This window comes from Acartia tonsa, chromosome 3 (assembly GCF_053477335.1).
Source record: "Acartia tonsa isolate MP-2025a chromosome 3, ASM5347733v1, whole genome shotgun sequence".
Lineage (NCBI taxonomy): Eukaryota > Metazoa > Arthropoda > Copepoda > Calanoida > Acartiidae > Acartia > Acartia tonsa.
Window position 1 is genome coordinate 20,393,986 of NC_137262.1, and position 13,478 is coordinate 20,407,463.

The window sequence follows — 13,478 nt, forward strand, 5'->3', positions numbered from 1 at the left end:
AATGGGGGTTGGTGTAGAAAGTAATCTTCATTTTTTTTATGGGTAAAAGCAGAAATTGTAATTTATTTGAATAGATAATTAGTTATCCTAATACAGTTAGGGAGTTGAATCCATTTTTATAGAAGCAGAAACATAATCTATGATTATGGTTTGGACCCTCTAAAACTGTAATCTACCCTTCCACTTTACCCTCTCTTGGTGAAGATATCTTCAACGCCGATACGATTTTTGAAATGTAAGATTCCACTTTTGCCTCTCTTGGTGAAGATATCTTCAACGCCGATACGATTTTTGAAATGTAAGATTCCACTTTCAATAGAGGCGAAACTGGAATCATGGTTTACATTATTAATATCTATGTTTCTGTAATCTTCCATTACTTTTTTAACATCGACATAATAGAAATGTACCATACTAGTTTATAATTATGTCAAATGTGAAAAAAAGCATAGATTTTATATAATTTAAACATTGTTGTAAATTCTTAATTAATTAAACAAAACATACAAAGAGCCTTTTATAAAAGATGTTTTGTTTATTTAAAAAAATACTTTTAAAAGTGTATCAAATGAGTAATCAAAATTATTTTAAGAAAGTCGTTTATTAATTAATTCAATTGTATATATTTATAATTTTTTTCAAAATTTATTTCATCTTAATATTTCCCTAGTAATCTCTCACCGTGTAAGTAAGCACTAAAAGGTTAATTACTTATCTAATTTTGCATTTTTGTGGTAAATTACTGATCAATTACTGAACAATTTAATCTGATTTGTGAGTTAAAAGTGGATGGAGTAAATAAATGGACATTTATAGTAAAAGTTGCTTGTATCAGTTGAAGTGAAGAAAAAGAAGGAGGAGTAATAAGGGGGGGGGGGAAGTTCTGACACATTTGCGTAAACCTGGTGTATAGGCTTTATCTTTGGACTGAGAGGATAGGTTATTAGGAATAAAATCATTCTTATATGATGAATTTCCCCCAGATTTAAGATTTTTTGGATAGGCCTCCAGGTTCCGGAACTTCAGGCCTCCATGTGGTCTCTGTACAGATAAAAATTAAAAATAAGATTTTTTTTGAAGAGTTAAAGGTTAACTTATAAGACAAAATATGCTTCTTTTTGATTGTTATTCACATATTTGAAGAAAAAACATACATATTTTGTCTCATAAGCTGACTTCTAACTCTTAAAAATTTTTTTTTTTCATTTTTACCTGTAGAGAGGCCACCTTGAGGCCTGGAGCTCTGGAACCTGGAGGCCTATCCAAAAAATCTTAAATCTGGGGGAAATTCATCATATAAGAATGATTTTATCCCTAATAACCTATCCTCTCAGTCCGAAGATAAAGCCTATACACCAGGTTTACGCAAATGTGTCAGAACTTACCCCCCCCCCCTTAATCCCTTCATTCCTGTAAGCTATTTATGATGAAAATTGAAGATTTGACTGATGTAATCCAAATAAGCAAAAATTTTCATCGATTGCTTGAAAGAAATTTAACCCTTGCCGCACCTTAATCAGTCAGGGGGGGGGGGGCGTTCAACGCCCCCCCATATTATCTCAGTTCCTATTAGAGCTAGAGGGCTAAATTTTTTTGTATAAATGAATGTGTTATGATGTGTTATGATGAATTTCCGACCTTAAGTAAGTCAAAGTCAATTTTCGCTTCCTTCACCCTTTTATTTAACAACCTTTGTTTTTAGGTCCTTTTTTACTTAAAAATTTCAAATGGCTGTAATTTTCTTATTTTTGAAGCTAGAAGAACAATTTTTTGCAGAAAATGTTTATCTTTATGTAAATTTTATATTTGAAATGTCAAAATATAAATTTCAGCGGCCGCAGCTGTACTTGGCAGCTGCCAGCCGCCGCAGTCAGTGGTCGGCGGGAAAACGGCGGTGGATCTTTATGAAATTTTAATACGTTATGTAGACATGTAATAAAAGCTTAAGTTTAAAATTTGAAGTCTCTAAGTCAAAAATTGAGGCCACAGGAGCCTTTTAAAGATTTCTAGAGACCTGGAGGATCAGGACCTGCAGGATCATACTTGGAACCTGAAATTGACTTGAACACCTGTATTTCATAAAAGGATGTACTACTAGAGGATATTTTAGTATTTTGGCAAGATAAAATACTTTGTTTAAGTCAAAAAAATATTTTTGCTCTTTTTGACAAAAAAAACGGGTTTTTACTACAAAACCGGGTTTATATACTGAGTGAAACCGCCCAAAACGGGTCTAAATGCCCGTTGGGCATTTATGGCCTTGCCAAACCTGTTTTTTTTGCAACTTTCCTGTGCACGCCACTAGATCAAAACAAAATTGGAATTCCGTTTTGACCATTATATTGCTTCCCTGAGATTTTCAGCTTGATCGGCCCATAAAAGTGGCGCTTGGCACTAATGGGTTAAACATTAAGGTATAGAATTCTTTACTTATTAAGAATCGTGAAAATTTAGAGACACCATCTCTAAATCAGCCAATAGAATAACTGCAGAAGAACAATCTGGCTAAGTTTTTGGAAGAAATGTGTAAAAATTTTGACAGGAAAGAGATAAAATTTGCATTTCTTAAGACAAAGATAGCTTTTTAGAAATCATATGGTTGAAAAATTCCTTTGCTGTATTACTGGAATGATTCATAAATAACAAAAAATAAACAAAGGTTATTTTAAATGTGCATTTATTTCAAACCAATGAAAATTCAAACTGAAGTACAAAATAGAATCCAGAAATTTTGCCTGTCTATTTTGGCTTTCATTGTAGGTGGATTGAATTCATGTAAAGGTAATTTTATCTCAGGATTCTTTAAAACTGTAAAAATAGATTCAAATATATTTCAAATAGCTTAATAAATTAGATTCAAAAGCCTTATAGATTTAATTAACTTTGGGATAATGGTAAAGGACGATGGAATATTAATTACCCTTGCAAAACCATTTCATTTTTATGTAAAAAGGTGTGATAACCAATCTGCCATTGTTCTATCACTCTCAGATAAAGTTTAACTTTGGCCTATGTTATATGTTATAACACATACTTAAGATTTAAAACCTAATGTAATGAAAAGCTTTCACTTAAAGGGAGTGTGAACGTAAAAATTTCTCATCTGATTATCAAAGCGTAACATTTTCTAAGCACATTTCACTACATTGATCAACCAAAAACGTCCTATTAACAAAAATATCTAGAAATAATGCATTGATTTTATGGTATTTTGGGACGGAAAAAGGAAAAAACAAGGAAAATCTGAACGTTTTTGTTTCTTAAAATGTTTGTAGGGGTATTTAACTTGTCATATATAGTTGAAACAATTTAGTTACTGTTAAGGAATTTATTTTGTAATATAAAATTGCCAATTAAATAACCCACTTTGAAGAATTAGTTTACACTTTTATCAGACTGTTTATAAAAAAATATTGCACCTTTATTATTTACAAATTTGTAATTAAAGGTGGGCGAGAGATGGGCCATCTAAAACTTGGATACTAATAAAAAAAACCTGTTTCTAGCTTTGTTATTGCATTTGGTTTTCAATAAAAAATATTACTTATTTTATCAATTTTTAAGTAACTATACATTGGTTTACAGCAAGGATATTGTTAAAAGTCAGCTTAACCGTTAGGAAAAATAGAGAATTATGTCAAAAAATTTAGTTTTAGCTATAGGAGGAAAAAAAGACAATTAACTGCACATTTATATAGTCCGGAAATTTTTCCCCCAAACTTGGACATAGTAAAAATTTTCGGGAAAAGCCGTTTTTTAAAGAACGAGAGACAGTTCTGCCCTATATTTGAGATTATATTAATGAGATGATGTTAAGGTTTGATAATCTGATGAGAAATTTTCTCGTTTACAGTCCCTTTAAGCAAAGCTAACAAATAAAATTATGAAACATATCAGGGATATAAAGAGATAAGACAATGGCCGATAAATTAATGCACATCCATAATGATGACGCTCTAAATAACCCCTTCTGTAGATAAAAATTAGTGGTTCCAACGTTTATAAACACAATTTAATCAACCAATCAAAATTCAGTTAAAATCCCCAAAGCCAATGAATAAGAAATTGTTGTTGTAAAACTTTGTGTACTATTGTAATAAGCAGTCAGTTGTCTCCTCCCTCTCTGGATACGAATGCTAACTAAAAAAGAATAAAATGCGATGGTACTCTACAATTCACTTTTCTGCCTGTCCGTCATTCTGTCCATGATTTTTTATGATTTTCCAGTATGGCTACGAAACCAATTAATATCCGCTGGATCAGACCCGTCTAATCCATGCTTGAAACCATGTATTGTATTGTATTATAGACATTTTTCTACAAATAGTAAAGTAAAAAGTTATAATATGAACACCAGTTTTGTTAGACTGGGCCTTCGCCCCTTCAGGTCTAACTAAACTAGAAAACAGATGCAATAAACAACTAATCTTGACTGTTTAGTTCTGACAATGCCAGTTTTCATCAACCAATTAAGATTAAATAAAAGTAAACAAATTTATAAATCCAACAAATGTTCATAAAACTTTGGGTACTACTGAAATTTAAACCCTCCCTTATTATAGTCATTATTATTAAGACATAGTTATAGAAACCTGCAAACCATAAGAGTGATTTTTTTAGACATACATATAGACTTCTACCAACCCTTTTTGTAGAAACCGTCGCTTAGAAGCAATAACATTTTGTATGTATCTTATCAATTTATATTGTATATAAAAAGCTTCGTCAAATGTTTTAAATGGACATTCAGGACTTTCTGATATCGATTTCAGGGTGCTACTGTCCTTCTCATTCTGTTAATTCTCATGTTATTATAGACAGAATTTATTTAATTTTTCGTCCATTTTTCCCTCCCTGTATACAACTTTTATTGTACCCAGGGAGGTAGGGAACATTGGACTGAAATTACCTTACTTTGATTCAAGTTTATCGCTTTCAGGGATCTGATGGGTTTAAGACAATAGCCGATAAATGGATGTACATTCCCAAAAATACCTCTACTGTAATTTGCCATCAGCGGTTGAAACGTTTCAAAACTATACTAAATTAACTAACCAATTAAAATTCAGTAAAAGTCCCCAAAGATGTTAAGCAAACAAAAATGAAAACATTATTGTAAAACTTTGGGAACTAGCATACAGAGAGGTGGACAATGGACTGTTTATTACACTAGTCCCCAAAGTTTTACAATAACGTTTTCTTATTGGCTGGCTTTACAACTTTGGGGACTTTTATTGGATTTTGAATGGTTAGGTTATTAAGTACTAGCAGCTTCGCCCCTAGCCTCTAGGAGCTTTGCCCCATGAGGTAATTTTTAAAAAAAAATTTAAAATAAAAAATAAAAAAATAAAATTCTGGTGCTGCGCCCATAATTTATGAGCATCACCAGAATATTTTTTTTGGACGGGGATTTTCATTTTTGGGGGGGTTGGGGTTGTCCCACCCCTCAAGAAAATAGCTTAAAACCACAACAGGACCAATAGGTATATACCCTGAAGAGTAGAATCTGATCGGTTCAGTTGTTACTGAGATCTTAAGGGACAGCTGGATGGACAGACAGATAGACAGAAAGACATCGTTCTACTTTGTATTATAGATAGTAGATCAAAATTCAGTAAAAGTCCCCAAAGTTGTTAAGCAAACGAATAAGAAAATTTATGTTTTGAGATTTCTAATATAAAATAAGATAAACATTTTCTGAAAAAATTGTTCTAGCTTCAAAAATAAGGAAATTACATCCATTTAACATTTTAATTAACCTTTAAAAGAAAGTTGTTAAATGAAAGGGTGAAGTAAGCGAAAAATGACTTTGTCTCACTTAAAGTCGGAAATTTATTATTTAACAGGGAGCATGCACAATTTTTTTGCCATCTAACTCTAATAGGAGCTGAGATGATATGTGGGGGGGGGGGGGGAGCATTGAACTATTAAGGTCCAGAAATGGGCCTGATTGTTAAGTGTTATCAACCTTTATTTTTAGGTCCTTTTTTTCTTTAAAACTTCAAACTAATAAAAATATAAAAAAAACTAACTAATATGTACAATTTCTACTATGTCGATTTAAATATATGATATGTTATCTTGAATGTATCATTCCAGTTTTGTCTCTATTGAAAGTAGAATGATACATTACTATTATGTCAATATTAATAAGGAAATCAATGTTTATGAATACGCTGATATGTAAACATGAATGTATGATTCCAGTTTCGCCTCTATTGAAAGTGGAATCTTACATTTCAAAAATCGTATCGGCGTTGAAGATATCTTCACCAATAGAGGGGAAAGTGGAAGGGTAGATTACAGTTTTAGAGGGTCCAAACCATAATCATAGATTATGTTTCTGCTTCTATAAAAATGGATTCAACTCCCTAACTGTAATATTGGGTTAAGTTAATCAAAACTTTTTTTAAAAATCCTAATGGTTAAGTCCTCTCATCTTTTTCAAGACATTTTCCAAAATTAGATAGAAAAGGTTTTAATTCAATTTGAAAATATGAAATTTGACCATTATTCCATCTTTCATTAATAACTAGTTTCAAGCAATTATTTGACAAAAATAAAAAAAAAAGATGAGAATTTATTTATTGATTTAATAAATATTTAGATTTGATTCCAAGTTGTTAGAATTGGACTTCTCCAAGAATCAGAAAGGAAGTTTAGATCAGGTGAGAAAAATAATTTTGAATAACATAACAAGATCTACAAACATTTTAGATAAGCCTAGCTTTAATATTGATAAAGAACAAAAAATTGCCTTTAAAGTAGCAAAGCTTTGTATTCAAATATTTCATCCAATAATACAAGACTACCCTAAGTAGAATAGATCATAGGTATATTAATTAATGATAGAGCTTTGTGGATATACTCCTAAATATTTTTGTTGCAGATATGCAGTTTTATTCAAAGATTAATAAAGGTAAAAATATTCTTCATTTCAGATAAATAAATTTGTAGCAGACAATACCAACAATAAGATTGAGGATTTGCTTACTGAAGATAACATTGATGCCTTCACAAAGATGATTTTGGTCAATGCTGTTTATTTCAAAGGTAAGTTTTAAATATATATCTTAATCCAAGTGGAATCAAAAAACAAAAACAAAAGTCATTTAGTTTTTTTGCTGGATTTGTATTCTTAATGTTAGTTGACATAAAACTAAAGTAAAGAAACATTAAAAATGCGCTTGTAAATATAGAATACACACATGATTTGAATTGCAACCCTATCTCGACATCCTAGCAATTTTTTCTTAGCTTTTTATTGGACTAGACATTCCTCCTGCTCTATGTCTATTACCTACTCAATATAACAACTTAAAAACCTATACATCAATTAGAACTTTGAAAGGGAACAAATCTTCATTTATGATAACAGTAACAAGCCGTTTTCACACCACAGGAAAAGCATAGGCCGCTGACAATTTGTCAGTGTTTCTGTAACAATGTAGTTTTTTTTATGGATATGGGATAGGGTTGTCAGCCCTAAGCCCTATGATTGCGGTTTAAAGCGTCCATTTGCCCATCAGACAACCAACCCTTTGATTGTACGACCGGTGTCTGGGAAGTCCTAACTGTGCATAGTAGTGAGTTGCGCATGTTTTTGGGCCAAGGCGTTCCCCCTACTCTAACTATTTATGTCATGCACCTGACGAGCGGATGCGCCATGGTCGCGGGTCTTCATATATAATAATCTTTTTTAATTTCTTAATTTTGTTAAAATTAGTTTTTTAAATTTTTTTTCGTTAACTTTTTTCTTAGACACGTAATAAACTAGACAAGTTTAAATGTTTCATGTATTAATTAAGGAAGAATTTTAGCTGACCTATATTTAAAAACACACCCTACCTTAATAGATTAAGACTTATTTGAAATGTCAATGAATTTAACATAGGCTTTAATAAGAACTCCGGTTATGTTTTGCCAACGTGAATCATTTGGAGTGGTAAAAAAAATAATTTGCTTTAATTTGGATTTCTTGCAATCTATAATGATTTGATAAAAACAAAGCATTTAAAAAAGAAAGAAAAAAGAAAATTTAAAACGAAAAATTGAAAGCTAAAATATTTTCCCCCAACCTCACCTTAAAAGTAATAAAATACTTGATAAGGACGTTTATAGTTTGAATCATGAAGGAAAGCTCGGCTCTAATCTAAATGTTGACTATGTTAAAGTTTGGCGTGAAAACCTTTTTATTCAAGTTCACTAAAAGTTTTAACTAATTCCATCTCAAAGTTTGGGATGTACTAAAGAGTTTAAAAATTTATGTAAAGAGCAAAAACTGAAAGGTGTGTAAGACATGAAAGTCTGTAAAAAGTTATGCTTAAATAATTTGTTTCAAATATTGTTTCAGTTCTTTCAAATTTTAAATACTAACAGTACATATAATACATGATACATACAATTTTAAAAAAAAAATTATGTATTGTTGCGTTTGAGAAAAATGGGCGGTTTTCCTCATACAGCATCTATCTAAAAACGAATTCTTTGAAAACACCATATTTCTTAATTAATATATGGCTGGTTAAGTAAATGTTTGAAGAGCCGCGTAATGCTAGTACCCCGTGGGGATCGGGCCCTGCAGGGTTAGATTGCCACGCACATTGCTAGAAATATGATATTTTACCTTCAAAAATTAATAAAACAGGGGAGGGTTTTGGTGGTCAAAAAAAAAGGAATGAGCGAAAGCATCAAAAAAATTGAACAAATTTTGCCTTTTGCCTCTTTTTGTATGTAAGTGAGCTTTTCATCTCTTCAAGTCTTTTTACCTCTCTCATTTAAGTGTTCTGTCAAAACTAAGTGGAACTAAAAATCTCTTGGCTGCGTCTAAAACGACCATTCTCTACCCTACAAACGCCTCAGACATGAAAAGGACCCATCTAAAGGTTCTCTGTATATTGTATACCAATCGACCCAGTCCTAAAATACACACATACACACATCCTGCTAATTTAGTAAATTTTTTTCAGTGTGAAATGAATAAAATATTTTTGTTTTATTCATATTAACCTGTATTGAAAAGATAAACTACACTCAAACAAGCACACGCCCACACACACGTTTCAAAGAAAACCGTGTCAGAACATTAATCTTCAGTTTAGACATTTTCTATTCAAAATTCTGAGGCATGTTTATGGTTTTAACAATTTATATGTTTGAGCAAGGAAGGGTGTGTCCATAAGTAGCAATAACAACCTACAATTGTATAAAGAGGATGTTTAATTTATAACAAATTATATATAAATACTAGGGGGGGGGGGGGGGGGGGGAGTTCTGACACATTTGCGTAAACCTGGTATATAGGCTTTATCTTTGGACTGAGAGGATAGGTTATTAAAGATAAAATCATTCTTATATGATGAATTTTCCCAAGTTATAAGATTTTTTGGATAGGCCTCAGGGTTCCGGAGCTTCAGGTCTCCAGGTTGTCTCAGTACAAATAAAAAAAAATAAAAAAAAATTTAAATTACAGGTCAACTTATAAAACACAATATGAATCTTTTTAAATTTTTTTTCACATATTTGAAGAAAAAACATGCATATTTTGTTGCATAAGCTGACCTCAAACTCTTAAAAAATTTTTTTTTCATTTTTACTTGTACAGAGACCAACTGGAGGCCTGGAGCTCCGGAACCTGGAGGCCTATCCAAAAAATCTTAAAACTTGGGAAAATTCATCATATAAGAATGATTTTATCTTTAATAACCTATCCTCTCAGTCCAAAGGTAAAGCCTATATACCAGGTTTACGCAAATGTGTCAGAACTCCCCCCCCCCCCTTATCACTACAATCAGAATACAATATTATCGCAAATATGATAGAATTTTGTGTAGGAACGGGAAAAGGTAAGAAATTTATATTACTGCCTATTCTTTTAAGTTGAGCAACAGACAGACAAACAAACATTCCCTATCAGTAATGAAGCTACACTCTTTAAAGACATAAACAGGCAAAAGTCTAAAAGAAAACAGGAAGTTATATAGATCTTTGTCTTTTGTACAAATAAGATTTATATCAACCCCCATTTATTTGGATCTTCTATAATACAAAGTAGCTTGATGTCTGTCTGTCCTTTAAGAACTCGGTAACCACTGAACCGATCGGATACTACTTTCAGGGCATATACCTATTGGTCCTGTGGTGGTTTTAGGCTATTTCTTTGGGGGGTGGAACACCCCCAACCCCCCAAAAAAAAACTAAAAAATCCCCCCATATTTTTTTTAAAAAATCAGTTTGAAATTGTGACTAGCGAAGTCCATCGCTTGGCCAAAGTATTCAGAAAGAATAATGAATTTAAATTCTATTATTCAGTTTCATAAAAGTTGGTTTCTTTGAAAGAAATTAGCACTCAAACAGATTCTTTTAGAATTGAGGAAATACATATTTTGAAACATCTACAATTGAACAAAAATTCAAACTGTCATATATTTTTTTTAAAAATCTTATCATATTTCTCAATAAATTTACTGCATCAGGATGTTGCCGTCCTTGTTTTAAACCTAATCTTTGTAAAGAAGAAACATGTTTCTGCAGTAAGAATTGTTAAAAATAATTTCAAGAAACCTTTTTAATTTAAGATTCTAAAGTGAAAATGTATAATATGCTGAGAAGACGGTAAAGGGGTTGTTACAAAAAAAATAATAAAATTTGAAGAATTTAGGAACTATTAAACTTGATATAATTATGTAGCAATCTAAAATTACCTCAATTATTCTTTCAAAAATGTAATTTATGGACAAGTGAGAGTTAGGATATTCTTATGGCGAATTTGGATTACACCTATGACATTTTTATTGTTGAATTTGTATCACCACATAGATGAAGGGGAGAAATTAAGAGAAATTGTTAGAGATATAAAGAATAGGGGTTGTTCATGAATTTAAGCGAATTTGTTTATTGAAAAATTATTCTTAAAAAAGCTTTTAAATAAGCTTTTTTAGGATGAAACTATATCTAGCATTATTTTCAAGAGTGTAATGTCATTTTTCTTACCTATGGTTCACTGTCCCACTGACATACTCTACTTATAGAGCAGATGTGCTAATAGCAATGAATTCTTACCTAAACAAAAACAAATAATGCCACTATTATAAATTGCACTAAAATATAAAATATTACATTTACATGAATCCTATCTCCTATACATTCCTGAATGTTGAACCTTTGAATCTAAACTTTCTAGAAATAATACATTTTTTCTTTCAACTTAAGTGTCATCGTGAGGGGTTGCTCAAGCTGCTACACAGAATAATCATTTTTTTATGTTTCCTAATTAAGAGGCTAATTGTGTTACATTAACATCTACATAAAATTTAAAACTACAAAGCCCAAATTGTGTTAACATTGTGTTAAAATGATCCATGTTACGTAATAAAATTAAAGAATTATTTATCTCTTTTTCAGGGGTTGTCTTTCCCACTTCTCTCATGTCCATCATTTTATTACGTTACATGGATAATTTTTGACACAATTTTAACACAATTTGTGCTTTGTCATTTAAAACTAGCATAATATATCAAGAAAAAAAGCTACGAATTAAACTCAAATTTTAGTTCTGGATTCATAGTAATGTTTTTTACCCATTTGGATGTTTGTCATGATTCAGTATTTAGCTTGATAGGTTAAGTCAAACCAGTTTGTTAAGATTACTCTTATACCTAAAATTAAGGTTTTATATTAAGTTACTATATAATGCTAAAATTAATTTTTCATAATCTACTTTTCAAAGCAGTGCAACTTCGGATAAAATATGTTCTGTTCTTCATGGACATTCTAAAAATAAAATAAAATCTTATAAATTGTAAGTGAATTTTTGTACTTATAAAATAGATTCATACATATAATTACTTTAGATTAGGTAAATCAACAACTAAGAAGGGGGCTAAATATTAATTTCTCTATGTAATTTTTCTTTGAAATTTTAAATGTTTTTTTGTTGTTGTAATTTCTGGTGCGTTAGGACAAAATTCCTAAAGTTATAAGACCCATTGGACAAAAAATCGATTTAAAAATTCTATTGGTTCTTCATAATATTTTACATAGGTTGTATTCTATTTGTATTCATTCTAAGATATATAGCCAACTCTTCTCCTATTGATATTCAAATGACACTCTAGAAATTGTTAAAGTATTGAAAAGATTATGGGACCTAGTCCCAGGTTAACAAAAATATCCAATGCGGTTGGTGTAAACTCCCTTTGGAAAATAGCACAAATAAGACTAAACTCAAATTTAGATTATATTAATAATAAGAAATAGTAATAGATCATCCAATCATTAAATTAACCGAGGTTAAAGACCAAATTTAACCTTCTAAACAGTGTCTTTAAAAACCTGAAATCTTAGATCTATATAGATTTTTTAAAATGATAGCAATAATACAGAAAATGTTAATAAATTTTATGTGTGAAAAAAGTATTATAATCTTACATAAGATTCAACAATAGATGAAATAAAAGGATGGTTACATTATCCTCAATGGGATATTATTTTTAAAGATTGGCAGAATTCAGAATATATTCTTGCATTTTAAACTGATGGCCATGCACTTAAATGACGGGGACAAGTATTATGATTAAAAATATATTGGTATTTGTCTGTCGTACAAGTTAAAATTTCGCCTACAGCTGTTTTTTTACTTTTATTCAGATATGTGATATTACTCACGGATCTCAAGGGAAAGTACAATCGCCGATAAATTGATTTATATCCCCAATGATGATAGAAAAAAATACTTCTTCTGTAGTTTGCAATTAGTGGTTGAAACGATTAAACAGTGAACTAAATGAACCAACAAATCAAAATTCAATAAAAGTTCCCAAGGTTGTTAAGCCAACGAATAAGAAACGTTATTATAAGACTTTTGGGACAATTGTAATAAACAATGTCACCTTTTTGCCTAGAGATTACTAGAAATATGTTTAAAATAATTTTATATTAACACACGTATATATAGTAATCATGCCTGTATATCGTTAAGTTAATTCGTCCCTTTAGAGGGAATTATAGGAACTTTAGTATGAGACAATTTATTCTGAGAATATTGATCCCTGTCCTGTAGGTACTTAAGTTTTACACATTTATAGAAGAGACATTCAACTCTGTGTCACAAGTTTAACTTGGTGCCAACACCCAAGAATATGGATTGTATAGGTCACCTGAATTCAAACTATCTGGGAGTGAGACATTTAATTCTTTGTCACAAGATTAACTCAGTAATGGCAGTATAGCATCCAAAGAAAAACTATTTTGTTAAATGTTTGTCCAATATCAAAATTTATAATTATTGAGACAATATATCATAACAAGATTAAAGTTAATTGGAACATTTTGTTTAGTCAGCAGGCCGTTGCCAAGAATAAAGTTCTTAGAAAACAGCTTAAAATCATGATTGAACATTAACATTTGAAATAAACCTTTCAATCAGGCAGTAATTTCAAAGATCTTTTTCTTTATATAAGTGGACATTAAGATATTCA

At 30.7% G+C, this 13,478-nt stretch overlaps 2 protein-coding genes across 3 annotated transcripts in view; both read left to right on the forward strand.

Moving 5' to 3' along the window:
* Positions 1–13,478, forward strand: part of LOC145313603 (iripin-3-like) — a 423,989-nt gene that overhangs the window by 404,710 nt on the left and 5,801 nt on the right. For both annotated transcript variants that reach the window (XM_080153073.1, XM_080153074.1), the window contains exons 7-8: positions 6,608–6,668; positions 6,942–7,053. In XM_080153073.1, the coding sequence (XP_080009199.1) occupies positions 6,608–6,668; positions 6,942–7,053 (173 nt within the window). The remainder of the gene's footprint in view (positions 1–6,607; positions 6,669–6,941; positions 7,054–13,478) is intronic.
* Positions 1–13,478, forward strand: part of LOC145313609 (mitochondrial import inner membrane translocase subunit Tim8-like) — a 131,067-nt gene that overhangs the window by 73,609 nt on the left and 43,980 nt on the right. The gene's annotated exons all lie outside the window — the stretch shown is intronic.